The 25738-nt window shown below is 36.6% G+C and overlaps 1 protein-coding gene across 2 annotated transcripts in view; it reads left to right on the top strand.

The window, feature by feature from the left end:
- The window catches only part of P4HA1 (prolyl 4-hydroxylase subunit alpha 1), a 101608-nt gene that overhangs the window by 9235 nt on the left and 66635 nt on the right, over positions 1–25738 (top strand). For both annotated transcript variants that reach the window (XM_061161778.1, XM_061161777.1), the window contains exons 2-5: positions 13934–14041; positions 15247–15343; positions 18461–18612; positions 22833–22970. In XM_061161778.1, the coding sequence (XP_061017761.1) occupies positions 13966–14041; positions 15247–15343; positions 18461–18612; positions 22833–22970 (463 nt within the window). In that variant the 5' untranslated portion in view covers positions 13934–13965. The remainder of the gene's footprint in view (positions 1–13933; positions 14042–15246; positions 15344–18460; positions 18613–22832; positions 22971–25738) is intronic.

Genomic DNA, 25738 nt, shown 5'->3' with positions numbered 1-25738 from the left:
GGAAATTAGGCTTTGGAGTACAGAATGAAGCAGGGCAAAGGCTAATAGAGTTTTTCTAAAAGAATGCACTGGTCATAGCAAATACCCTCTTCTAACATCACAAGAGAAGACGTTACACATGGACACCACCAGATGGCCAACACTGAAATCAGATTGATTATATTCTTTGCAGCCAAAGATGGAGAAGCTCTATACAGTCAGCAAAAACAAGACGAGGAGCTGACTGTGTCTCAGATCATGAACTCCTTATTGCCAAATTCAGACTTAAAGTGAAGAAAGTAGGGAAAACCACTAGACCATTCAGGTATGACCAAAATCAAAACCTTTACAATTATACAGTGGAAGTGAGAAATAGATTCAAGGGATTAGATCTGATAGACAGAGTGCCTGAAGAACTATGGACGGAAGTTCATGACATTGTACAGGAGACATGGAGCAAGACCATCCCAAGAAAAAGAAATGCAAAAAAACTAAATGGCTGTCTGAGGAGGCCTTACAAATAAATAGCTGTGAGAAGAGGAGCAAAAAGCAAAGGAGAAAAGGAAAGATATACCTATTTGAATGTAGAGTTCCAAAGAATAGCAAGGAGAGATAAGAAAGCCTTCCTCAGTGATCAGTGCAGAGAAATAGAAGAAAACAATAGAATGGGAAAGACTAGAGATCTCTGTAAGAAAATTAGAGATACCAAGGGAACACTTCATGCAAAGTTGGGTTTGATAAAGGACGGAAATGGTATGGACCTAACAGAAGCAGAAAATATTGAGAAGAGGTGGCAAGAATACACAGAAGAACTATACAAAAAAGATCTTCACGACCCAGATAATCATGATGATGTGATCACTCACCTAGAGCCAGACATCCTGGAATGCAAAGTCAAGTGGGCCTTAGGAAGCATCACTATCAACAAAGCTAGTGGAAGTGATGGAATTCCAATTGGGTTATTTCCAATCCTAAAAGATGATGTTGTGAAAGTGCTGCCCTCAATATGCCAGCAAATTTGGAAAACTCAGCAGTGGCCACAGGACTGGAAAAGGTCAGTTTTCATTCCAATCCCAAAGAAAGGCAATGCCAAAGAATGCTGAAACGACTGCACAATTGCACTCATCTCACATGCTAGTAAAGTGATACTCAAAATTCTCCAAGCCAGGCTTCAACAGTATGTGAACCATGAACTTCTAGATATTCAAACTGGATTTAGAACAGGCAGAGGACCCAGAAATCAAGTTGCCAACATCTGTTGGATCATCAAAAAAGCAAGAGAATTCCAGAAAAACATCTACTTCTGCTTTATTGACTATGCCAAAGCCTTTGACTGTGTGGATCACAACAAACTGGAAAATTCTGAAAGAGATGGGAATACCAGACCCACTGACCTGCCTCCTGAGACATCTGTATGAAGATCAGGAAGCTACAGTTAGAACTGGACATTGAATGACAGACTGGTTCCAAATCAGGAAAGGAGTGTGTAATGGCTGTATATTGTCACCCTGCTTATTTAACTTAATGCAGAGTACATCATGAGAAACGCTGGGCTGGAGGAAGCACAAGCTGGAATCAAGATTGCTGGGAGAAATATCAATAACCTCAGATATGCAGATGATACCACCCTTATGGCAGAAAGTGAAAAAGAACTAAAGAGCCTTTTGATGAAAGTGAAAGAGGAGAGTGAAAAAGTTGGCTTAAAGTTCAACATTCAAAAACCTAATATCATGGCATCCAGTCCCATCACTTCATGGCAAATAGATGGGGAAACAATAGCTGACTTAATTTTTTTGGACTCCAAAATCACTGCAGGTGGTGACTGCAGCCATGAAATTAAAAGGCGCTTACTCCTTGGAAGGAGAGTTATGACCAACCTAGACAGCATATTAAAAAGCAGAGACATTACTTTGTCAACAAAGGTCCATCTAGTCAAGGCTATGGTTTTTCCAGTGGTCATGTATGGATGTGAGAGTGGGAGTATAAAGAAAGCTGAGCGCCGAAGAATTGATGCTTTTGAACTGTGGTGTTGGAGAAGACTCTTGAGAGTCCCTTGGACTGCAAGGAGATCCAATCAGTCCATCCTAAAGCAGATCAGTCCTGAGTGTTCATTGGAAGGGCTGATGTTGAAGCTGAAACTCCAATACTTTGGCCACCTGTTGAGCTGAAGAGCAAAGAGCTGACTCATTGGAAAAGACCCTGACGCTGGGAAAGATTGAAGGCAGGAGGAGAAGGGGATGACAGAGGATGAGATGGTTGGATGGCATCACTGAATCACTGGAGATGAGTTTGGGTAAACTCCGGGAATTGGTGATGGACAGGGAGGCCTAGCATGCTGTGGTCCTTGGGGTCACAAAGAGTCGCACATGATTGAGCAACTGAACTGAGCTGAACTAAATTGAAGCTCACCCTGGGACATTACTTGGATGTGCTGCCCCCTCATCAGGTATAATCTGTGCTGAAAGTCAAAGGACATCATTGGTTGACTGAGGAAGGTTAACAAGATACTAAGCCCTTCTAATGGACACACTGGACATTACCTTGGAGGTGTGCCATATCCTGACCCCAACAACTCTGCTCAGGGTTTGAGAGTGGAGACTTATTGCATCAGTCTATAGAGATCCTAGAACAAATTTACTTCAGTAGATCTAATCTTCTAGATGAGCTTCTTTACAGCCCTGAACTTGAATGATTCACTGATGGGACAAATTTTGTAGAAATAAGAACCCGACAGGCAAGGTATGGCACAGACAGTCTAGATGAAGTCACAGAAACCAAAGCCCTGCCACACCCCAGACATTAGCCCAAAGGCTGAACTAATTGCATTAATGTGAACTTTGCAATTCAGGAAGATAAAGAAATTTTTTTAATTGACTCTTAATATGGGTTCCACATACTACACAATCATACTGCCATTTGGAAAGAAAGAGAAATATTAACTGCTAGGGATAGGGTGGGAGGGATTTGAGAGGGGGGTTCAGGATGGGGGGACGCATGTGCACCCATGACTGATTTGTGTTGATGTATGGCAAAAATCACAATATTGTAAAGTAATTATCCTCCAATTAAAATAAGTTAATTAAAAAAATCAATCTTTAAGGAAGTTTCATTGAAAGCACTTCTTTTGGAATAGTTTGCTTTGCCACATGTTCCTTGTTGTTTTACTGGCTGTGCCGTGTCTGACTCTTTTGCAAACCATGGACTGTAGCCTGCCAGTCTCCCTTGTCCATGGGATTTCCTAGGCAAGAGTACTGGAGTGGATTGCCATTTCCTCCTCCAGCGGATCTTTCCCACCGTGGGATAAAATGCCAGTCTCCAGCATTGGCAGGTGGATTCTTTACCACTGAGCTACCTGGGAAACCCACATATTCCTTGTTTAAGTTTAATAAATCTAAAATGTGTATTGTACAAGATTTTATTTTCCACTTGTATCCTAAGGGTGGCAAAGACACTGATAAGTTGCCTTTTCAAGATTTTTTCTGTAAATCAGATATACATATGATTTATTTTTGAGCAGAAGGGATTGATGGTGGTATTATGCCCTAGTAGAGGTATGGAGTTGCTCATTTGAATTTTACTGACCCTATGATTTGACTTGATCATTCACTTCAGTGCTACTTTGACTTCATTTTTTAGCTTGCATATTTATTTATAGAAATACAAATTTTCTGTTAAAAATGTTTATTAAAATGCAGAAATGAATAAAGAGAATTGACTGTGATTCCCTCAGACAATTGTTAACATTTTTTGAATTCTTTTAATTACTGTATAAAGTTTTAAGCTTTTTACATGTATATCCAAGTATATTCTTTTTTTTTTTTTTTTCAAGTATATTCTTTAAACTTAGAAATTAGGCTTTAAACTTTCTCATGTTTATATTTAACACTCTCTAAACTAGAAAACAAAACTAAGGGTTTAAAAGTTTAAATTTCTAAAGAATTGCTATGTTTTATATTATTGCTGTTTTTAATATCCTAATCAGTATTTATTGATATTCATGTTATGAAACACATAGTTTCACTAACAGAGAAGTTACTGCAAATTTGTCAGATGAGAAATATATAGACTATGTTAATATTTGGAAATACCAGCATTTTTATAAGCCACAAGGAGAGCATGTATAATTTAAATTTTACTTCTTTTACTTCTTCCTTTCCACTGCCTCTGTCCACTTTTTTCTCCCACTCAGATTCCTAAATTATAAAGCCTGTGCATCTGTTTGCTAGTAGATTGGGCTTCTTGGTCCTTTTCACTGCCTTAGCCCAGGATTGAGGTTGCCTGGGCTCCCCACAATTCTCCAAGTCACCTCTTTTTCCATGTCCTTTGAGATACTCTTGGCAACAAATCCAGTTATTCTTGTGCTCTTGCCCCACATCTAAAAGTAACATTTCTTAAATGTCTTATAGGTGTCAAGCATTGTCCAAGGCACTTTCATCTGAAGTACTGCTGATTTTTTATTATTAGCTGGTGGTCAAGTTTGGCCTCATGAGATATCTTACCTTTTTGCTTATTCTGCTTCCTTTTAAAGGGACCACCAAATAAAAGTCAACATTACTGATGAAATTTTACTAAATTGCAGGACTCCTAGTCTTATGGTAATTTTTGTTTTTTTCCTGTTCTGAGAAAAAGAATCCTGATACTTTATCCTATATTGGGAAACGTATGCATTGCTAACTAAAGTGTTTGAAATAATTGAGAGGTATATTGTACAATTTAAAATACACAGTTTAAAAATCAGTGAAGAATGGCACCATTTTAATTATAAATAAGATTTGTTTCTTTCTCAAACTTTCCCCTCAGCCTACATTTATTATTAAAATGTTTCTGGTTTAGGGGAACTTGACTTTCCTAGTTGAAATAGAAACTTTAAATATTGAGCTTAGCTTCAATTGTGAATCCAGTTTAAATATTTTTTTTAAATGGATTAAAATTGTATTTATTCTTAAACTTTGTATCTCACATATATTCATTGAATTTCTAAAATTAAGAAAAACATTTAAAAGATCATTGAAAAATATTGCTTTTTGGTGATAGAGAATAGAGAGGAGTAAATATATGAGAATTACTTACCTTTTTTAGTTTGCCTTAAAGAAACAGGGTTGATGAGTGAAAGAGTGTGTGTGTGTGTGTGTGTGTGTGTGTTTTAGATCTGATGTCAGATCTTATTTATTTGTCACTCTTGGAACATCTCATTTTTGACTGGACTCAGAAGTTATCAGGATAGCCTCCATCTCTTGGTAATCTGTTATTGCCATTTTTTTTTTACTTCCTTCATTCTCTTGGCCAAAAGTTTAGCATATTCTGCAGCCTCTTCCTTATTTTTCTTAGTACACTGTTTCTTCAGAGCAATAGGCCAGCATATTTGAGTTGTAGAATACGTGGAGTAACATGATGCTGAATCTTGGGTGCTTTGGTAGTGGGTTCCTTACCTTCTTTGTTTAAGGGCTTTCTCACAATATATTGGTGGACATCTTTAGAGAGGAGAGAAAGTATATTAATTAGGACTCTGAGTTAAACAGAAATCTTAACTCATACTAGTCCATAATGGAATTTAAGAATTGTGGTGATAGGAAGTTGTCTTAGCAACAGAGATCAGGAGTATGATTAAATTTCAAGAATAATTGGAACATCAGCATGTTTTCTTCTGTCTCTTGTCTGTCTTCCTCTCTGTGTATGTGCATCATTTTAGAATCTTTCTAGATAAGCTTCATTCACTTGGTCCCTAACTTTTCCCTAGCTTTGTTTATAAAATAGTTCAGACATTCGAAGAGTGCCTGCCACCTCTTTTCTGAGTTTCATTTTCAAATTTTCTGACAAAGAACTTTGAATGGCCACTTGGTCAGGGAGAAGTATCATGCTATACAACATGACCGGTAAAACTATGGGAATGAATTAAAGGTGAACTGGGGCAGTTAAAAAGGTAGAAGGGGGCAATTTCCAGAAGAAAGTACGGATAATTGAGGTGCCATGTAGGGAAAAACAAGCGTGCGTTTTTGAAGTGATCTTATCTTCAGATTACTTCTGACAGGGAAGACTGAGCTTTGGAAGAACCTCTGAAAGACAGCCTACATAGCACTTTCAGTTAAGGGCAGTATCTTGGTTTAGAGGTCCTCTCCAATCATATCCTAACGTGCTGTTCCGTTGGAATGATGCCAAAGACTGGGCTCACTGCTCAAGTATAGAAAATTGTGGCAAAGAGGCTAACATGACTTCTGGGTTTTTAATTGAAAAGTTGGTCATACCATTGAAGCACTAATCCCAGATTTTATGTATGTACCAGAGATGCAGCTCACTCTCTTTGGGAGCAGAAGTATGACTGGGATTCTTAGAGTTAAGTTAAAGCAAATGGCAGTTCGCAGAGCGATTACAGGGAAGAACAGAAATATAACTGGTTCTATTAGCAATCACTCTTAGATGTCTTGGAAAATCCATCCTGCTTATATGAAAGAGACATTCTGTCTAGATGTATATACCACGTTGCAGTGGCCTGAATTAGCAGCTTGAATGTGTGTTGATCTTTTGCGCTGACCATAAAAACTGTCAGAAAGATTAAAGTCTAACACAGATGTCAGGAAAACCAACAGTTGAGTACGGAATTTGTATGAGGAAAAATAATCTTAAAGTTGGAACCCTCTAAAAGAAGGTTTGGAACAAGTTGTGGAAGATGTGGAGAGACTGTTAGAAGGAGCCCTGTGTAAAGTTTTTCATGTCAGAGAAAGATAAGAGTATCAAGCATTCTTTAGTCTGCCTAATTTTTGAGTGATTTGTTTGGGAAAGACAGACTTGTTAATGTTGCAGTTTTTTTTTTTTTTGGAAGAAAAATTTTAGACCAAAAGGCTAATAGAATTATTTGCCAGATGCCCTGTTATAGTAATCCATTGAATAACATACAATTCAGTGAATCCTGATAACTCAGAGTCATATTTACAATGTAGTAGAACTGTTTTAAAATCTATTCCCAGGTTTGGTTGATCTGTGAGTATGTGGGACTGGACTTTCCTAGAAGAAGGAATGTAGGAAAGTTTTAGATAAATAGTACACTTTGCATTTTATTTTTGTCCAGATCTACCAGAGAATATGTTTCCCAGGTTGTTGTTTCTTTATAGTTTTAAAAATATTTAAAATTATAAAAAATTTTTTAAATTTAAAAATATTCATGCATTTCAAAAATTATATGTAATATATATATAGATTATTTATAGATTAATAAACACTCATGAAACTGCCATCCAACCAAGAACCAAAATATTATGAGTAACTTATCCATACTGTTTCAGTAATAAATTTTATTCCTGTATAAATTTGTCTTTGTATCTGCCTCTTCTTTGTTTTTCTTTCCTTTCTTCCTTCCTCCCTTTTCTTCTTTTCAGTCTTTCTCTCATTGTGTCTTCTCTGGGATCTGAGATTTACCTTCTTTTGAAGAAGATTGCATCCTCTTTAACCCATTTAACTTCTATTTCAAGCTTGTTTGAGGATTTAGAACAGAAGGCATTTATGTCTTACTGTTTTTGATAATACCCTAATGTCTAAACTGAACTGAATGTCTTTTGGGATGCTTTACTCTTAGTTGTACATAATGATTGCTTTGCACGCTGCTAAATTAAAAGACGCTTACTCCTTGGAAGGAAAGTTATGACCAACCTAGATAGCACATTAAAAAGCAGAGACATTACTTTGCCAACAAAGGTCCTTCTAGGCAAGGCTATGGTTTTTGCAGTGGTCATGTATGGATGTGAGAGTTGGACTGTGAAGAAAGCTGAGCACTGAAAAATTGATGCTTTTGAACTATGGTGTTGGAGAAGACTCTTGAGAGTCCCTTGGATTGCAAGGAGATCCAACCAGTCCATCCTAAAGGAGATCAGTCCTGGGTGTTCATTGGAAGGACTGATGCTGAAGCTGAAACTCCAATACTTTGACCACCTCATGCGAAGAGTTGACTCATTGGAAAAGACCCTGATGCTGGGAGGCATTGGGGGCAGGAGGAGAAGGGGACGACAGAGGATGAGATGGCTGGATGGCATCACTGACTCGATGGACATGAATTTGAGTGAACTCCGGGAGTTGGTGATGGACAGGGAGGCCTGGCATGCTGTGATTCATGGGGTTGCAAAGAGTCGGACACGACTGAGTGACTGTACTGGATTAAACTGAACTGAAAAAAGGTGGTAATAAATGGAAGTGAGACATCGTAAGTAAAGAAACCATTACGTTTTAAAAACCTCTGATTGATAAGGATATGCTTGCCTATAAACATGCCACTTAAGGTTTCTGAAAGAATGTGCATGAGGCATAGTATTCAGACAGATTAGAGAAACCATTCCCTAGAGTAATTAGAAATTCCGTGACATGTTCTAAAAAGTAAATTGAAGTAAAATATATTTTAAAGGCAGAGAGCACCTTTTGTATGATTTCAAGAGGTAGTCATATCCTATGGTTCTCAAAGTGTGATCACCTGAGCAGCAGCAGCAGCATCACCTGAGAACTTGCATATATGATCTAGGTACTTCGACCTTTGGGTGACCTGATACAGCTAAAGTTTAGAACCACTGCTATGTAGGCTATCTTCATTTATATTAACTAGCTTAGGTTGGCATGGTAATTTGGAGTAATGCTGTGAGAGGGTCTGAATTTTCTATTGCAAGTGACAGAAATCCAGCTTAAACTAGTTTAAGAAAAAGGGAATTTACAGGCTCCCTCAGCTGAGTTGGAAGATTATTAGGGAAGTTCACAGGTTCAGAGCAGAAACTATAAGAATCAGGGCCATGGAGCTTGTAAAACTGCTTGTTTCTGCATAACTTTGTCATTTTTATAGGTTAGGTTCCTGTGTGTGCTTGTCAGGTGGCACAGATGGTCACAGGCAGCTCCTAATTCACGTCCTCTGAGCATAGCAATTCCAGAAAGAGCTGCTTTTTACCATTTCACAAGCCCACTCTTCAACAGTTAAATTCACAGGAATGAGGGTCAGTGACTGACTTAGCCTGGGTCATAAGTCTATTGCTGGGAGAAAGGAGCATAGAAAAGTGTGCCACTACATTGTCAGGAGTGGCACACTTTTGGGTTGCTTTCAAATAAGCTTAACAATCTTTGAAGCAGGGCAAGAAATCTAGAGGATTATAGAGTTAGAAAATGGAACATGCTCAAACATGTTAGCTACTTTATTGTATTAGAGTGTGGTTAACCACTTCATTAAAGGCTTACGGTGCCATAATATGGAAGTTGATATTTTAGGTGTCTTATTTTGTATAGAGTTAATTTGTGTCATTATAAAAGCAAATATAATTAGAGAAGTGCAAATGAAAACTACAGTGAGGTACCATCTCACACTGGTCATAATGGCCATCATTAAAAAGTCTACAAATAGAAAATGTTGCAGAGGGTGTATAGAAAAGGGAGCCCTTCTACACTGGTGGCAGGAATGTTGGTTGGTACAGCCACTGTGAAATACAGTGTGGCAGTTCCTCAGAAAACTAAAAACAGAATTGCCATATGATCCAGCAAACCCATTCCTGGGCATATACCCAGACAAAACTACAGTTCAAAAAGATACGTGCACCCCTGTGTTCATAGCAGCTTCATTCACAATAGCCAAAACATGGAAACATCCTAAATGTTCATTGCCAAATGAATGGATAACGGTGATGTGGTACCTATATAAAATATAGCATATTATTCAGTTATGAAAAAGAATGGAAGGCCATTTGCAGCAACATGGATGCAACTAGAGATTATCATACTGTGAAATAACTCAGAAAGAGAAAGACAAATATCCTATGATATCACTTATATGTGGAATCTAAAATATGACCCTAGTAAGCCTATCTACAAAACAGAAAAAGACTCACAGACAGAACAAACTTGTGGCTGCCGAGGGGGAAAGGGTGTAGGGGGAGAGAAAGACGGGGAGTTTGGGATTAGCAGATGTAAACTATTATATACAGGATGGTTAAACAACATGGTCCTACTCTGTAGCAGGGTACTGTATATACAGGGAACTATACTCAATATCCTGTGATAAACCATAATGGAAAAGAATATTTAAAAAAAAAGAATGTATGTATATACCTGAGTCACTTTGCTGTAAGCAGAGACTTGCACATTGTAAAACAACTATACTTCAATAAAAAATTAAATAATAAGAACCTATTACATGAGGAAAAAATAAGCCTTGAGTATAAAAGTAAATATACCCTGTGTTGTTGTTTAGTTGCTAAGTCGTGTCCAGCTCCTATGCGAGCTCATGGACGGTGGCCCACCCGGCTCCTCTGTCTGTGGGATGTCCCAGGCAAGAGTACTGGAGTGGGTTGCCATTTCCTTCTCCAGGGGTCTTCCTGACCCAGGGATCAAACTTGTGTCTCCTGTATTGATAGGTGGGTTCTTTACCACTGAACCACCAGGGATGCCTAAAAAATACACCTTTGACATCTGGAAAATACTGAGAAATAGGAAAAAAAAAAAAAAATCACCTAATGTTCTGCTCTCCAGAGACAACTACATTTTGGTGAATTTCCTCTGCATATTTTCTTGTAAAGTTATGATCATATTATAATGTTAAGTTTTTTCTTTGTTTTGATTAGTATTTATTTATAAATTTCTATCAGAGTATAGCAGAAACTTAATCATCTTCTTCAGTATAGATTCCACCAGGGTTGTATGGTGTTTATTTTTTTTAAGATTTAATTTTTTAGAGCAGTTTTAGCTTCATAACAAAATTAAGGGGATGGTATGGAAATGTCCCTTGTACTCCCTGCTCCCCATATGTGTTGCCCCCACCAGAATGGCATATTTTTTAAAATTAATGAATCTACATTGACACATCATAATTGCCCAAAGGCCATAGTTTAACATTACCCCTTCACACTTAGTGAAATTCAAATGTCAAATTCTGTGAAACTGAACAAATGTATAATGATATGTATTCATCATTATGATATTACACAGTATTTTTACTGCCCTAAAAATCCTCTGTGCTCCGTTTGTTCATTCCCCGTCGTCTTCTAGCAACTACTAATCTTTTTATTCTCTTCATAGTTTTACCTCTTCCAGAATATCATATAGTTGGAATTATACAGTATATAGCCTTTTCAGATTGACTTCTTTCACTTAGTAATATTTTTAATTCCTCCATGTTTTTTAATGGCTTGATAGCTCATTTCTTTTTTAGCATTGAATAATATTCTGTTGCCTAGATGTATCACAGTTTATCTGTTCACCTACTAAAGGACATCTTGGTTGCTTCCAAGTTTTGCCCATTATAAATAAAGTTGCTATAAAAATATCCATATGCAGGCTTTTGTGGACATAAATTTTCAACTCCTTTGAGTAAATACTAAACATAATTGCTGGATCATATGGTAAGAGTGTATTAAATTTTTTAAGAAACTGCCAAACTGTCTTCCAAATTGACTGTACCATTTTGCAATCCCACCAGCAATGAATGTTGTAGGATTGATGTTAATTTTTAAATCTTGTTTTTCATTTGAATTTACAAGTAAGGAATATGTTCATTTTAAGTTTCTTGACATATAGTACTATCATTAGGTATTTTAAATTTAGTTGTTAAATTTGTTTAATTGTTCATTTGATAGGCAAAAACTGGCTATCTTATTTCAACTTCTTGTGTCCTTGATTACTGATGAGTGAGTTTTTGTTTTGGTGGGTTTAGTTAACTATAGTTCCTCTTCTGTGGCTTTCTGGGTTCCTAACCCACTTATTGGGCTTCCCTGGTGGCTCAGATGGTAAACAATCTGCCTGCAATGCAGGAGACCTTAGTTCAATCCCTGGGTTGGGAAAATCCTCTCGGTAAGGGAACCCACTCCAGTATTCTGGCCTGGAGAATTCCATGGACAGAGGAGCCTGGTGAGCTACAGTCTATGGGGTCGCAAAGAGTTGGATGTGACTGAGTGACTTTCACTTTCAGCCCACCTATCTGCTGATGTCTTGGGTTTTTTATTGATTTGTAGGAGTTCCTTAAATGAGCTCTGTTTTCTTTAGTTTCCTAGTTTATAGTTTAGTTTTTATTAAAAAATATATAAACCTAAATTATTTTGTGTATTTTAATTCCATCTGGCTTTTGATAGATTGTCTTATTTTTAAGTTTAAAAATTCTCTTTTCAGAGGTCCAGTAACTTTTGTTGTTTTGTTTTTTGTTGATTATGACTCTTTATTTCATCTAGAATAAAGACATTTTCAAGCTTTTTTGTTAATTTCTGTAGGTGTTTCTTGATTCATTGTGAGGTTTAAGGACGATGAAAGATGACAGAGAAACTTTACTGACAAAGTACATTTTAGCAATGAAAAAAATGATAACTTCTTATCTGACAGATCTAAACTTTCTCATCAGAGTTAATGTTTAGACAACATTTCTGGTTAGCCTTCTCTTGGTACAGCAAAAGCATTTGTATTTGCCGGAAATAACATTCATTTATGAAGAAATTATGGCAGAAATCTGTTTAAACAGTGAGAAAATTCTAGACTGTTCAGACAGCCCAGGATTTTGAAAAAAGCTTGTGCGTTGGCAAGAGCACAGGAGAGGAAGTGTCTGCATCTGCCACATTCCAGAAGCCTTCCCAAAGAGTTACTGTGAGGCAGCCAAGAGAACAGTGCATTTCACTACTGTGTCGTTCTGGAGGAGGAAACTTAGGAGGACTTCCAGCATGTCAGCTTCTGTGGTGATCTATTTTTATTGATTCAAGTTAGGCGGAAAATGATGTGTGTGTGTGTGGTGTGTGTGTGTGCGCATGTGAGAGAGAGATTGGGAGTTTTCTAATGTGGCAAATGGTTGTGTGTGTGTGTGTGTGTGTGTGAGATAGGGAGTTTTCTAATGTGGACTTGAACCTGTTGCTTTCGGTGAAGTCTCTTGGGGAGAGTCAGAGGTGCCTGCACAAAGAGGAATAGGGTGACAAGTGAGAATAAGCAATGGGTGTCTGTTATTGGGGTAAACAGTATTGCAGGGTAACTTGTTTTCCTGTAAGGTAATAAAGAAGAACTTAAAAGTCCGTGTTTATGTGGTAAAGAAAGAGCAGGAGAAGAGTGCTAACAGGGCCTTTGGGAAAGCAGGGTAAAATCTGGTTAGTTGAAAATCTGCATCTGCCATGAAGAATCCATTCCAGAAAAGAAAGACAGACAGAGGGGCTTTGCTGCCAGTTTTTTTGTTTGTTTTTTTTTTTGCATGCTACAGCTGTGTACTGGGCTAAGGATTTTTTACATGGAACACAGTAGATAAGAGAAAAAACTCAACATTGGGTCCTTTGAGAGAGATTACTAGCCTAAATTGACAGCTTGCTGGCTTAAATACCACACTATTCACCTATTTAATGTTCATGATTGGTTGATTTTGAGTAGAGTCACAGTGTTCTTCAGCCATCAATCCCCACAGTATATTTTGGAACATATTCATCACCTCCAAATCTACAGCTTTTAATTGAACTTATTTTAAAATTTAAAGCCATTGTAGGGAAAAGATGGACCAAGTTAGGAATTAAGGGGATTAATCAGAAAGCTCTGAAACATTTTGTCCCTTTAAATATATTCTAGCATTCTAGAATGTATTTTGGTAGTATTTAAATTAAGTTGCTATAATAAAGTGGTATATTTTAATGGGAAATTCATGGCTTAGATCTAGATCAGAAAGTAAACAATGAAAAAGTGTACTATTATCCAGTTAATCTAACTGTAGTAGTACCTAAAGAGAAAACAAACAGCATTTTTAAGCATATATTATCATGGTGATAGCAAACATGTATATTTTTCTTTTAACATGAACTATCAAGTGAGTACTCGTCTATGAAAAATAAGATAGTAGCTCTTACTCAGTTATTAAGTCAGTTTACTGGAATTAACAATGTTCTATGGGCAGTCTTAAAGTCTGACTTAAACATTTTATTCACAGGGAAAATAGGTTAGGAAATTTTCCTATCCTTCCTTTTTTTAAATAATGGCCATATTTCTCTTGTAGGTGTGTGAGCCTGTAAAATTAAACCTTTGAAGATGATCTGGTATATTTTAGTTGTAGGGATTCTACTTCCCCAGTCTTTGGCCCATCCAGGCTTTTTTACTTCTATTGGTAAGTCTTAATTATTTTGTCATTGTTTTTGTATTTAAAAATTTCCTTTTTTTCCTTCTTTTTTTCCTTCTTTTAAATCAATAAAAACAAATACATTGTATTCACAGGGACTGATACATTACTTCAGTCCCTACCCCTCTGAAAGTCTTTCTTTTAAAGTCATTTTTTTCCTTCGTATTTAAATATTTAATTTTTTCTGATTGCCAAAACTTAGTAAAGCATACAAAAGAAAATTCTCTGGTAGAGTCTACCTGGCAAATCACTTAATGTATATACTTAGTCTTTTGTATTTTCCTATATGCGTACTCTATATGTTTTAAAAGAGGTGTTTTCCTACATCCTGTTGACGAGTTTTACCCTTATGTGATTGTGGAGCTAAATAAAACACAAGCAAGTATATTTATGACACTTAATTTTGGGATGTAAAATGATGAGTTTTCTCATCCTATTGGGGCTTCCCTAGTGGGAGGAGCCTGGTGGGCTGCTGTCTATAGGGCTGCACAGAGTCGGACACAACTAAAGTGACTTGGCAGCAGCAGAGGCTCAGACAGTAGAGGATCTGCCTGAAATACAGACCTGTGTTCGATCCCTGAGTAAGGAAGATCCCCTGGAGAAGGGAATGGCTACCCACTCCAGTGTTCTTGCCTGGAGAATCCCATGGACAGAGAAACCTCGTGAGCTACAGTCCGTGTGGTGGCAGAGAGACACAATTGTGCAACTTTTTTCTCTCATCCCATTAGGAGTAACTAAATATGGATATTTGAATTTCAGTTGTGAAGTATACTTTTTGTTAGTGTGGTCTTTGTCAAATTGAATAAAAATTTAATTCTCAGTACTCTCAAAACCCAAAAAAGATGAGGGGAGAGGTAGGGAAGAAGAAACGTTGATCCTTGGAAAGTAATGTTTTGAAATTAAAAAATAAATTCTTCCATGAAAAGACAATTTGTCGATGTGGTCCAAACTTGCAGAATTAAGTAGCTTTAAAATTAGAATTGGACCACATGCTTAGAAAAGTTTGGGGCTTAATTTTTATTTATTTGGTTTTAAAAAGAAAAAAAAAATGGTGCTCTCTCCAACATATCTGGTTCATGCCAGTTAAGTCCTTTCATTAAATGAAGCATTCTCAATCATTCTTAAATTATTCTAGAAAACTTGTTTTGACAGTATGGGTATTTGATAACTTTCTTCTCTTTTCCTCCTTCTAGGTCAGATGACTGATTTGATTCATACTGAAAAAGATCTGGTGACTTCCCTGAAAGACTATATAAAGGCAGAAGAGGACAAATTAGAACAAATAAAAAAGTAAGCCAAGTGTTTTACTTATTATGACTGACTCCACCTGGATGTTTTCTTCCTGGTTAAAACATTCTTTAAGTGAAAATGAAAGCCCTCTGTCAGTCTTAGAAGGCCAGATAAGGGCTAAAATAGGACCACAGAAAACAGAAGTTAGGCCCAATCAAAGACTTCACGTGGAAGAATATGGATTGAGATAAGAGTGTAAATGGATACAGGTAATTGACTGACTTCTTTTTTTAAATAGTTGCTAATATCTCTATCCTCCCTAATCAAGCAATTTTCCACTGCTATTTATCCTTTAGTTTTATGGTTGCATTCTAGAGATTACAGTGGTAAGTATAGTATTATTTAATTGATATGGTTTTTCTTCAAATGCTAATTTATCTTTAATTGACTCAGGTTCATAGTTAATCCTGACCTGAGAGTTCCTAGCCTTTGTTTAATGAGTAGCTAAGTAGTCAGGTTTTTTTTTTAATATTTATTTATTTATTTTTGGCTGTGCAGGGTCTTCATTGCATCACTCAGGCTGTCTCTAGTTGCAGTGCACAGGCTTCTCTTGTGTACCTGGGCTCTAGGTGCATGGGCTTCAGTAGTTGTGCATGGGCTTAGTTGCCATTCGGCATGTGGGATCTTCCTGGTGTAGGGATCGAACCTGTGTCTCCTGCTTTGGCAGGCAGATTCTCAACCACTGGACTATCAGGGAAGCCCCAGTTTTTCTGTTTTAAAATATAGTTTCTAAGTACTGAGTACAAAATTTTTCTGTAAGTGTGATTTAAATGAATATGTAAGTGAATTTGGATTGGGCTGATTTGTACTTTGTAATAATCAATTGTTTGGACTTGTAGGGAAATAAATTTTTAGATTCTTACAGAGGGGTCCAATCAACTTTTACTAAGATATGTTATATTTACTATAACCATTTGGGAGAAACAACAAACTAAAAAAGTCTTATGTTTTAATTTTGCCAAAAATATTTCACGCAAACGGAGACCAAAAGAAAGCAGGAGTCGCAATACTCATATCAGATAAAATAGACTTTCAAATAAAGGATGTGAAAAGAGACAAAGAAGGACACTACATAATGATCAAAGGATCAATCCAAGAAGAAGATATAACAATTATAAATATATATGCACCCAACATAGGAGCACCGCAATATGTACGGCAAACACTAACGAGTATGAAAGAGGAAATTAATAGTAACACAATAATAGTGGGAGACTTTAATACCCCACTCACAACTATGGATAGATTAACTAAACAGAAAATTAACAAGGAAACACAAACCTTAAATGACACAATGGACCAGCTAGACCTAATTGATATCTATAGGACATTTCACCCCAAAACAATCAACTTCACCTTTTTCTCAAGTGTACACGGAACCTTCTCCAGAATAGATCACATCCTGGGCCATAAATCTGGTCTTGGAAAATTCAAAAAAATTGAAATCATTCCAGTCATCTTTTCTGACCACAGTGCAGTAAGATTAGATCTCAATTACAGGAAAAAAATTGTTGAAAATTCAAACATATGGAGGCTAAATAACACGCTTCTGAATAACCAACAAATCGTAGAAGAAATCAAAAAAGAAATCAAAATATGTATAGAAATGAATGAAAATGAAAACACAACAACCCAAAACCTATGGGACACTGTAAAAGCAGTGCTAAGGGGAAGGTTCATAGCATTATAGGCTTACATCAAGAAACATGTAAAGAGTCTTGCTTTTTAAAAATAGGCAAAACACTCTCTGACATAAATCACAGCAAGATCCTCTATGACCCACCTCCCAGAATATTGGAAATAAAAGCAAAAATAAACAAATGGGACCTAATGAAACTTAAAAGCTTTTGCACAACAAAGGAAACTATAAGCAAGGTGAAAGGACAGCCTTCAGAATGGGAGGAAATAATAGCAAATGAATAAACAGACAAAGGATTAATCTCAAAAATATACAAGCAACTCCTGCAGCTCAATTCCAGAAAAATAAATGACCCAATCAAAAAATGGGCCAAAGATCTAAACAGACATTTCTCCAAAGAAGACATACAGATGGCTAACAAACACATGAAAAGATGCTCAACATCACTCATTATCAGAGAAATGCAAATCAAAACCACAATGAGGTACCATCACACGCCAGTCAGGATGGCTGCTATCGAAAAGTCTACAGGCAATAAATGCTGGAGAGGGTGTGGAGAAAAGGGAATCCTCTTACACTGTTGGTGGGAATGCAAACTAGTACAGCCACTATGGAGAACAGTGTGGAGATTTCTTAAAAAACTGGAAATAGAACTGCCATATGACCCAGCAATCCCACTTCTGGGCATACACACTGAGGAAACCAGATCTGAAAGAGACACGTGCACCCCAATGTTCATTGCAGCACTGTTTATAATAGCCAGGACATGGAAGCAACCTAGATGCCCATCAGCAGATGAATGGATAAGGAAGCTGTGGTACATATACACCATGGAATATTACTCAGCCGTTAAAAAGAATTCATTTGAATCAGTTCTAATGAGATGGATGAAACTGGAGCCCCTTATACAGAGTGAAGTAAGCCAGAAAGATAAACACCAATACAGTATACTAACGCATATATATGGAATTTAAGAAGATGGTAATGATAACCCAATATGCAAAACAGAAAAAGAGACACAGATGTACAGAACAGACTTTGGGACTCTGTGGGAGAAGGCAAGGGTGGGATGTTCTGAGAGAATAGCATTGAAACAAGTATACTATCAAGGATTAAACAGATCACCAGCCCAGGTGGGATGCATGAGACAAGTGCTCAGGGCTGGTGCACTGGGAAGACCTAGAGGGATGGGATGGGGAGGGAGGCAGGAGGGGGGATTGGGATGGGGAACACATGTAAATCCAAGGCTGATTCATGTCAATGTATGGCAAAAACCACTACAATATTGTAAAGTAATTAGCCTCCAACTAATAAAAATAAATGGAAAAAAAATCTTTATAATTTTGCTTAAAAAAAATTTTAGGTATAGTTTTAACTCAGAAATCTCCAATCTGTTTTGAGTGCTTTACTAAATTATGTTCTTCCTCATTAAGTGTGTATATACTTTATGTACATTCCATTTATGTCTTACATTTTAGATGGGCAGAGAAATTAGATCGGTTAACCAGCACAGCAACAAAAGATCCAGAAGGATTTGTTGGACACCCTGTAAATGCATTCAAATTAATGAAACGTCTGAACACTGAGTGGAGTGAATTGGAGAATCTGGTCCTTAAGGATATGTCAGATGGTAAGTCAGATGGTAAAACTAACGAGCCAAAAAAAAAAAAGCATTTTTGGTACAACCTGTAGAAATGCCAAAATAAGTGATAAATTCAGTTCCCAGAATATCAGGTGTTCAGTATTATAACTGAATTATTGCTGAAATGTGTTTCATTTGATTAGGGTTAATTTAGCCTAGATCCTGAATTCTTGATTTAAAAAAAAATGTGAGTAAAACTGAAAACAAAGAGAAATAAAATTTTATTCTTAAAAAAGTAATTTCTACTCTTCATTTGCTTAACACTGGTCCTTTTTACTTTGAAACATACTAAAGTGAATCTATTATTGGCATATAGCTTTATTTCTGATGATAATCATTTGCATTTTAGGATTACCTTCAGATTTTAAAAATTTATGGCTAGTTCTTTATCTTCTAATCAATTATTAATATACTGGGAGTGGTACTGATAAGGGAAAACATTAGCTGTGTTTTACCTAGTCCTTTGAAGCTTAGGATTGTTTTGTTTAACATAAACTATAAATTTAAAACTGAGACTGCAAACAGTCGTAATGAATGTCCTTCTCAATGAAACAATAAAATTATAGTTGGAGTAATGAGATGTTTTAGATATTTAAGTAACATATGCAGAAAACTAAATCTGAAGTTTAAGGAAGTAAAGGTATTATTATGTTTAGTACATAGTATTTATTTGTTGAATGATTGAAGATGGCAGAAAAAAAAAAAAAAAAAGAACTGAGCCAGCTGTGTAGGTGAAATACTCCAAGGGGGCTTTCAAGTGTTTGTGAGCAGTAAACCAAACTATTATGCATAGGACAGGAAAACCTTGCTAAGAAATTTAAGGCAAGCACTTATAAATATTTTGACATGAGAAGGAAATACCTGTGGTCATTTGCTCTCATATAACACCATGAGAATATTTTTAAGGTCATATATATTCATATATATGTGCGTTTGTATACATATATACATGTTTATTTATTATTTAAAAAAAACCTCAAGTAACGACCTGTATGACCTAAGTGTTTTTAAAATAAGATAAGCCCTAAGACTTTGGTATTTTAATCCATGGTAGTACCCCATAATGCCATAGTAGATATACATTTTCTCTTATTGGAGAGGATTTTAAGCAACTTCTAGGAGATTTTTTTTGAGGCATAAAAAACATTACAGTTCTCTATAAAACTTGCTTGTAAAAATTGTGTGGATTTTGTGACTTAAAACTAAAGAATATGCTTAATATGAACTTAGACCTCTTCAACTAGTTGTTTGTTTATACATTTCAATTAACATAAAAATACCTGGCCTTTTGATGATCAGAGTATGTGCATAGTTGATTATAAGTAAATGAGAATGGAGGGAAGTCTCATACCTAACTTTGATCTGCAGATGATGACACATATATTATTCACATTTTAAATCACTTTTTGTTTCTGTCGTATTGGTTTATTAAGAGAGTATTTAGCACCCATTTTCCTTCGGAGTTATGTGTATGTCCTTGTGCTTAGTTTCCCAGTTGTGTGGGACTCTTTACAACCCTTTGGACTGTAGCCTGCCAGGCTCCTCCGTTCATGGGATTTTTTTCCTTAATATATATATTTTATTGAATTATGGTTGATTTACAGTTTTTTAGATACACAGCAAGGTGATTCATTTATATGTATGCATATATTATTTTTGGAATTATTTTCCATTATAGATTTTTACAAGATATTGACTATAGTTCCTTGTGTTATACAGTAAACCTTTGTTGCTTGTTGTATATCTGTATTTTTTAATTAGAAATTAAGCGTTTTATTCATAGTAATGAAAAGTATAATCAAAATGTCATATATTTTTTAATTAGGCAAAATTTCATAAGTTTTCTTAAAATATGTATATTATACATATGTATACAAAAACTTTACTACTATACTTGATAAAGCCTTGAGAATATTAAAAAAAAAAAAAAAGAGATGGGGAAATTGGAAAACATAATCTAAGTGAAATGGGAGCACTGAATATAAAATAGAAAAAGTGAAACAAACTAAATAAAAGTAAAAGATCATCACATAGTTCCATGGAATGTTTTTTAGGCAAGAATGCTGGAGGAGTTGCCATTTTCCTCCTCCAGGGGATCTTGCTGATCAGGGATCAAATCTCCTGTGTCTCCTCCTTTGAAGGCAAATTCTTAACCTGCTGAGCCATCAGGGGAGACCTAGGAGTTACATAGTTATCAGTAATTAGTTTCTGAATTTGATTTTTGCTATATTTTATGTAAAACATTTAAAAATTAATATTAGGATTTATGTAGAGCAAACCTTGATTGATGAACACTATATTTAATAAATGAGCTTAAAGAATTCCACCAAACTATATATTTACACATTTATGTGATATGTGGCACATGGAAGAAGAAAATAGAACTTTAAGAGCATACATTTTATCTGAAAATCTAATTTGTTGCCAGTAAATATGGTTTTCAAGTCTTTAAATCTGTTTGCTTGTCAAGCTTCAAGCTTAGCAGAGGCTATACTGTATAACTAAAACCTGTTCATATTGATATAATTTATGCAGTGACCTCAGATTACATAAAGTGAAGTCGCTCAGTTGTGTCTGATTCTGCGATCCCATGGACTGTAGTCTACCAGGCTCCTCTGTCCATGGGATTTTCTAGGAAAGAGTGCTAGAGTGGGTTGCCATTTCCTTCTCCAGGGATCTTCCTGACCCAGGGATCGAACCCAGGTCTCCTGCATTGCAGGCAGACGCTTTACCCTCTGAGCCACCAGGGAAGCCCTGTTGCCAGATTACATAAGCAACATTAAAAATGGTCTGGGGCCATATGACCCAGCAATCCCACTTCTGGGCATACACACAGAGGAAACCAGATCTGAAAGAGACACGTGCACCCAAATGTTCATCGCGGCACTGTTTATAATAGCCAGGACATGGAAGCAACCTAGATGCCCATCAGCAGACAAATGGATAAGAAAGCTGTGGTACATATACACAATGGAATATTACTCAGCCGTTAAAAAGAATTCATTTGAATCAGTCCTAATGAGATGGATGAAACTGGAGCCCATTATACAGAGTGAAGTAAGCCAGAAAGATAAAGAATATTACAGCATACTAACACACATATATGGAATTTAGAAAGATGGTAATGATAACCCTATACGCAAAACAGAAAAAGAGACACAGATGTACAGAACAGACTTTTGAACTCTGTGGGAGAAGGTGAGGGTGGGATGTTTGGAGAGAACAGCATGTATATTATCTATAGTGAAACAGATCACCAGCCCAGGTGGGATGCATGAGACAAGTGCTCGGGCCTGGTGCACTGGGAAGCCCCAGAGGAATCGGGTGGAGAGGGAGGTGGGAGGGGGGATCGGGATGGGGAATACATGTAACTCCATGGCTGATTCATGTCAATGTATGACAAAACCCACTGCAATGTTGTGAAGTAATTAGCCTCCAACTAATAAAAATAAATGAAAAAAAAAATGGTTTGGGAAGATATAACAAGTTAGAGGTATATGAAGTCTCATTCAGTGTATTTAATTTTTTCTTGTTACACATGATATAGTGGAAAATTATAATAATATAGATTAAAAAATCTTTATAAGACTTATGTTGGAAATTAAGTCTGTGAGGGTCTAGAGTCTTTTTTCTTCCTATTTTATTGAGATATAATTGACATATGGTACTATAGAAGTTTAAAGTGTACAGTACACTGATTTGACTTACACACATTATGGAATGATTATCACAGTTAATTAGTGAACATTCATCATCCCATGTAGTTATAAAATTTAAAAAATGGAAAAAAATGTTTTTCCTTGTAATGAGAACTCTCAGGATGTACTTTTTTAATGTAGCAGTGTTAATTATATTTATCATGTTGTACATTACATCCTCTGTACTTATTTATCTTATACCTGAAGCTTTGTGCCTTTTGCCTGCCTTCCTCCAAATCCCCTATACCCCTACCACCTGCCTCTGATAACCACAATCATGATCTCTTTTTGTATGAGTTTTATTTTGAAATATAACTGACCTACAACACTATGTTAGTTCCTGTTATACAACATATTGATCCTATATTTCTGTGTATTTCAAAATGATCACCATGAGAAGTCTAGGTATGAAATGTCATTACCGTTCAAATATATTACATATCAACTATATTCCCTACATTGTACATTTCAAACTTGTGTCTAAATCTTTTTTTGCTCCTCTGCTTTAAGGTTTTATCTCTAACCTAACCATTCAGAGACAGTACTTCCCTAATGATGAAGATCAGGTTGGGGCAGCCAAAGCTCTGTTGCGTCTCCAGGACACCTACAATTTGGATACAGATACCATCTCAAAGGGTGATCTCCCAGGTAAGAATTCTTGTAACCTATGAAAAAAATCCATCTCCTGGCTGCTCTGTTCAGTCCATTAGGACACTATTAATATAAGGAGACTCTAACTTTAGTTTGTTTCATAGCCTTTGAGGTCAAAACAACGTTTTCTCTTGTTCTTAATAGTTGTAGATAAGCTGCTAGCTTATTACTGTGAAAGCCTGTGTTTTAGGGACTAACTTAAGCAATTTTAGCATGAAAGAAACTATTTTTCTAAATGTCTTTCTTTAGAATACCAAAGTTTGTATGTAAAGTTATAAGGGAATTAATAAAGTTTGTATGTTTAATAATTTAAAACCAAGGCATGTTGAGTGTGCTGATTTTTAGTATTCTATAGTATGAAACATCCTGCTTTCTGACTTCTTTTTCACAAACACTTTTTAAAATACTTTATTTTTGGCTGTACTGGGTGTTTGTTGCTTCATGTGGGATTTCTGTAGTTGCAGAGAGTGGAAGCTGCTCTAGTTGCGGTATGCTAGCTTCTCATTGCAGTGGCTTCTCTTGTTGCAGAGCACAGGCTCTAGAGCACTCAGGCTTGAGCAGTTATGGAGAGTGGAATGAGTAGTTGCGGCTTTCGGGCTCTAGAGTGTGGGCTCAGTATTTGGCACACACACTTAGTTGCCTCATGGCATGTGGGATCCTCCTGGGCCAGGGATTAAACTGGTGTCTGTGCATTGCAAGGTGGAATGTCAACCACTGGACCACCAGGGAAGCCCCCAGACCCTCTTTTTTTAAGTTACAGCTGATTTCACAATAATCCATTTACATTTTTTATTGTGAAAAGAACATAAAAACAAAATTTACCATGTTAACCAATTTTAAATATGCAGTTTATGGCATTAGGTGCATTTGCATTTTTATGCAACTATTATTACCATCCATCTGCTTAGCTCTCTTCATCTCATAAAACTGAAGCTCTGTACTCATTAAACAATAACTCCCCAACCCCCACTTTCCCAGCCCCAAGCAACTGTCATTCTACTTTTTGTCTCTGATTTTGACTACTCTGAGTACATCATGTAAGTAGAATCATACAGTGTTTGCCTTTTTGTGACTGGCTTATTTCACTTAAGATGATGTCCTTCAAGGGTCATCCATGTTGTTGTATATGTTGAAACTTCCTTCATTTTAAAGACTGAATAATATTCCATTGTATATATCCATATTTTGTTATGCATTCATCCATCAGTGGACACTTGGGCTCCTTCCACATGTCAGCTATTGTGAATAATGCTGCTGTGAACAAGGGTATGCAAATAGCTCTTCAAGACACTGCCTTTCATTCTTGAGTATATACCCAGGAGTGGAATTGCTGGATTAGATGGTATTAATTTTTGAGAAGACACCATACTCTTTTTCATAGTAGATAAAGCATTACATTCCCACCAACAGTGCACAAGGGTTCCAGTTTCTCTAGACTGTTGCCTACACTGGTTATTTTCTTTTTTTAAGTTAATTTATTTACACAAATTTCATATATACAGAGAAGTATAGAGAATAACTTTCATGAACCTGCCACCTAGCATGCATATTAATATTGTACCTTATTTGCCACATAATTATGTATTTATTTATTTATGTTTAATTGGAGGATAATTACTTTACAATTGAAGAAGGAAATGGCAACCCACTCCAATATTCTTGCCTGGAGAATCCCCATGAACAGAGGGGTCTGATGGGCTACAGTCCATGGGGTCTCAAAGGGACGAACATGACTGAGCGACTTAAGCACAATTACTTTACAATACTGTGATGGTTTTTGCCATAAATCAGCATGAATTGGCCATAGGTACACATGTCCCCTCCCTTTTGATACTCCCTCCCTTCTCCCTTCCACTCCATGCATCTAGGTTTTCACAGAGCACTGGCTTTGGGTCCCCTGCATCAAATATCAAACTCCCACTGACTGTCTGTTTTACATATGGAAATGTATATGTTTCAATGCTATTCTCTCAAATCATCCCACCCTCTCCTTCCCCAACTGTGTCCAAAAGTCTGTTCTTTATGTCTGTGTCTCCTCAGATGCCCTGTACATAGGATCATTGGTACTAACTTTCTAGATTCCATATGTATGTGTTAATGTACAATATTTGTCTTTCTCTTTCTTATTTACTTCACTCTGTATGATACACTCTATGTTTATTTATCTCATTAGAATTGACTCAAATGCATTCCTTTTTATAGCTGAGGAATATTCCATTGTGTAATGTACCAGTTTCCTTATCCATTCACCTGTCTATGGACATATGGGTTGCTTCCACGTTCAGTTCAGTTGCTCAGTCATGTCTGACTCTGCAATGCTATGGATTGCAGCAAGCCAAGCTTCCCTGTCCATCACCAAACTCCCGGAGTTTGCTCAAACTCATGTCCATCGAGTTGGTGATGCTATCCAACCATCTCATCCTTTGTTGTCCCCTTCTCCTCCCACCTTCAATCTTTCCCTACATCAGGGTCTTTTTCAGTGAGTCAGCTCTTTGCGTCAGGTGGCCAAAGTATTGGAGTTTCTGCTTCAGCATCAGTCCTTCCAATGAATATTCAGGATTGATTTCCTTTAGGATTGACTGGTTTGATCTCTTTGCAGTCCAAGGGACTCACCAGAGTCTTCTCCAATACCACAGTTCAAAAGCATCAATTCTTCAGCACTCAACTTTCTTTATAGTCCAACTCTAACAGCCATACATGACTACTGGAAAAATCATAGCTTTGACTAGACGGACCTTTGTCGGCAAAGTAATGTCTCTGCTTTT

The sequence above is a fragment of the Dama dama genome, chromosome 15, assembly GCF_033118175.1.
Source record: "Dama dama isolate Ldn47 chromosome 15, ASM3311817v1, whole genome shotgun sequence".
NCBI lineage: Eukaryota > Metazoa > Chordata > Mammalia > Artiodactyla > Cervidae > Dama > Dama dama.
Note: the sequence above shows the minus strand (reverse complement) of the source record. Positions and strands in the feature narration are given on the sequence as shown.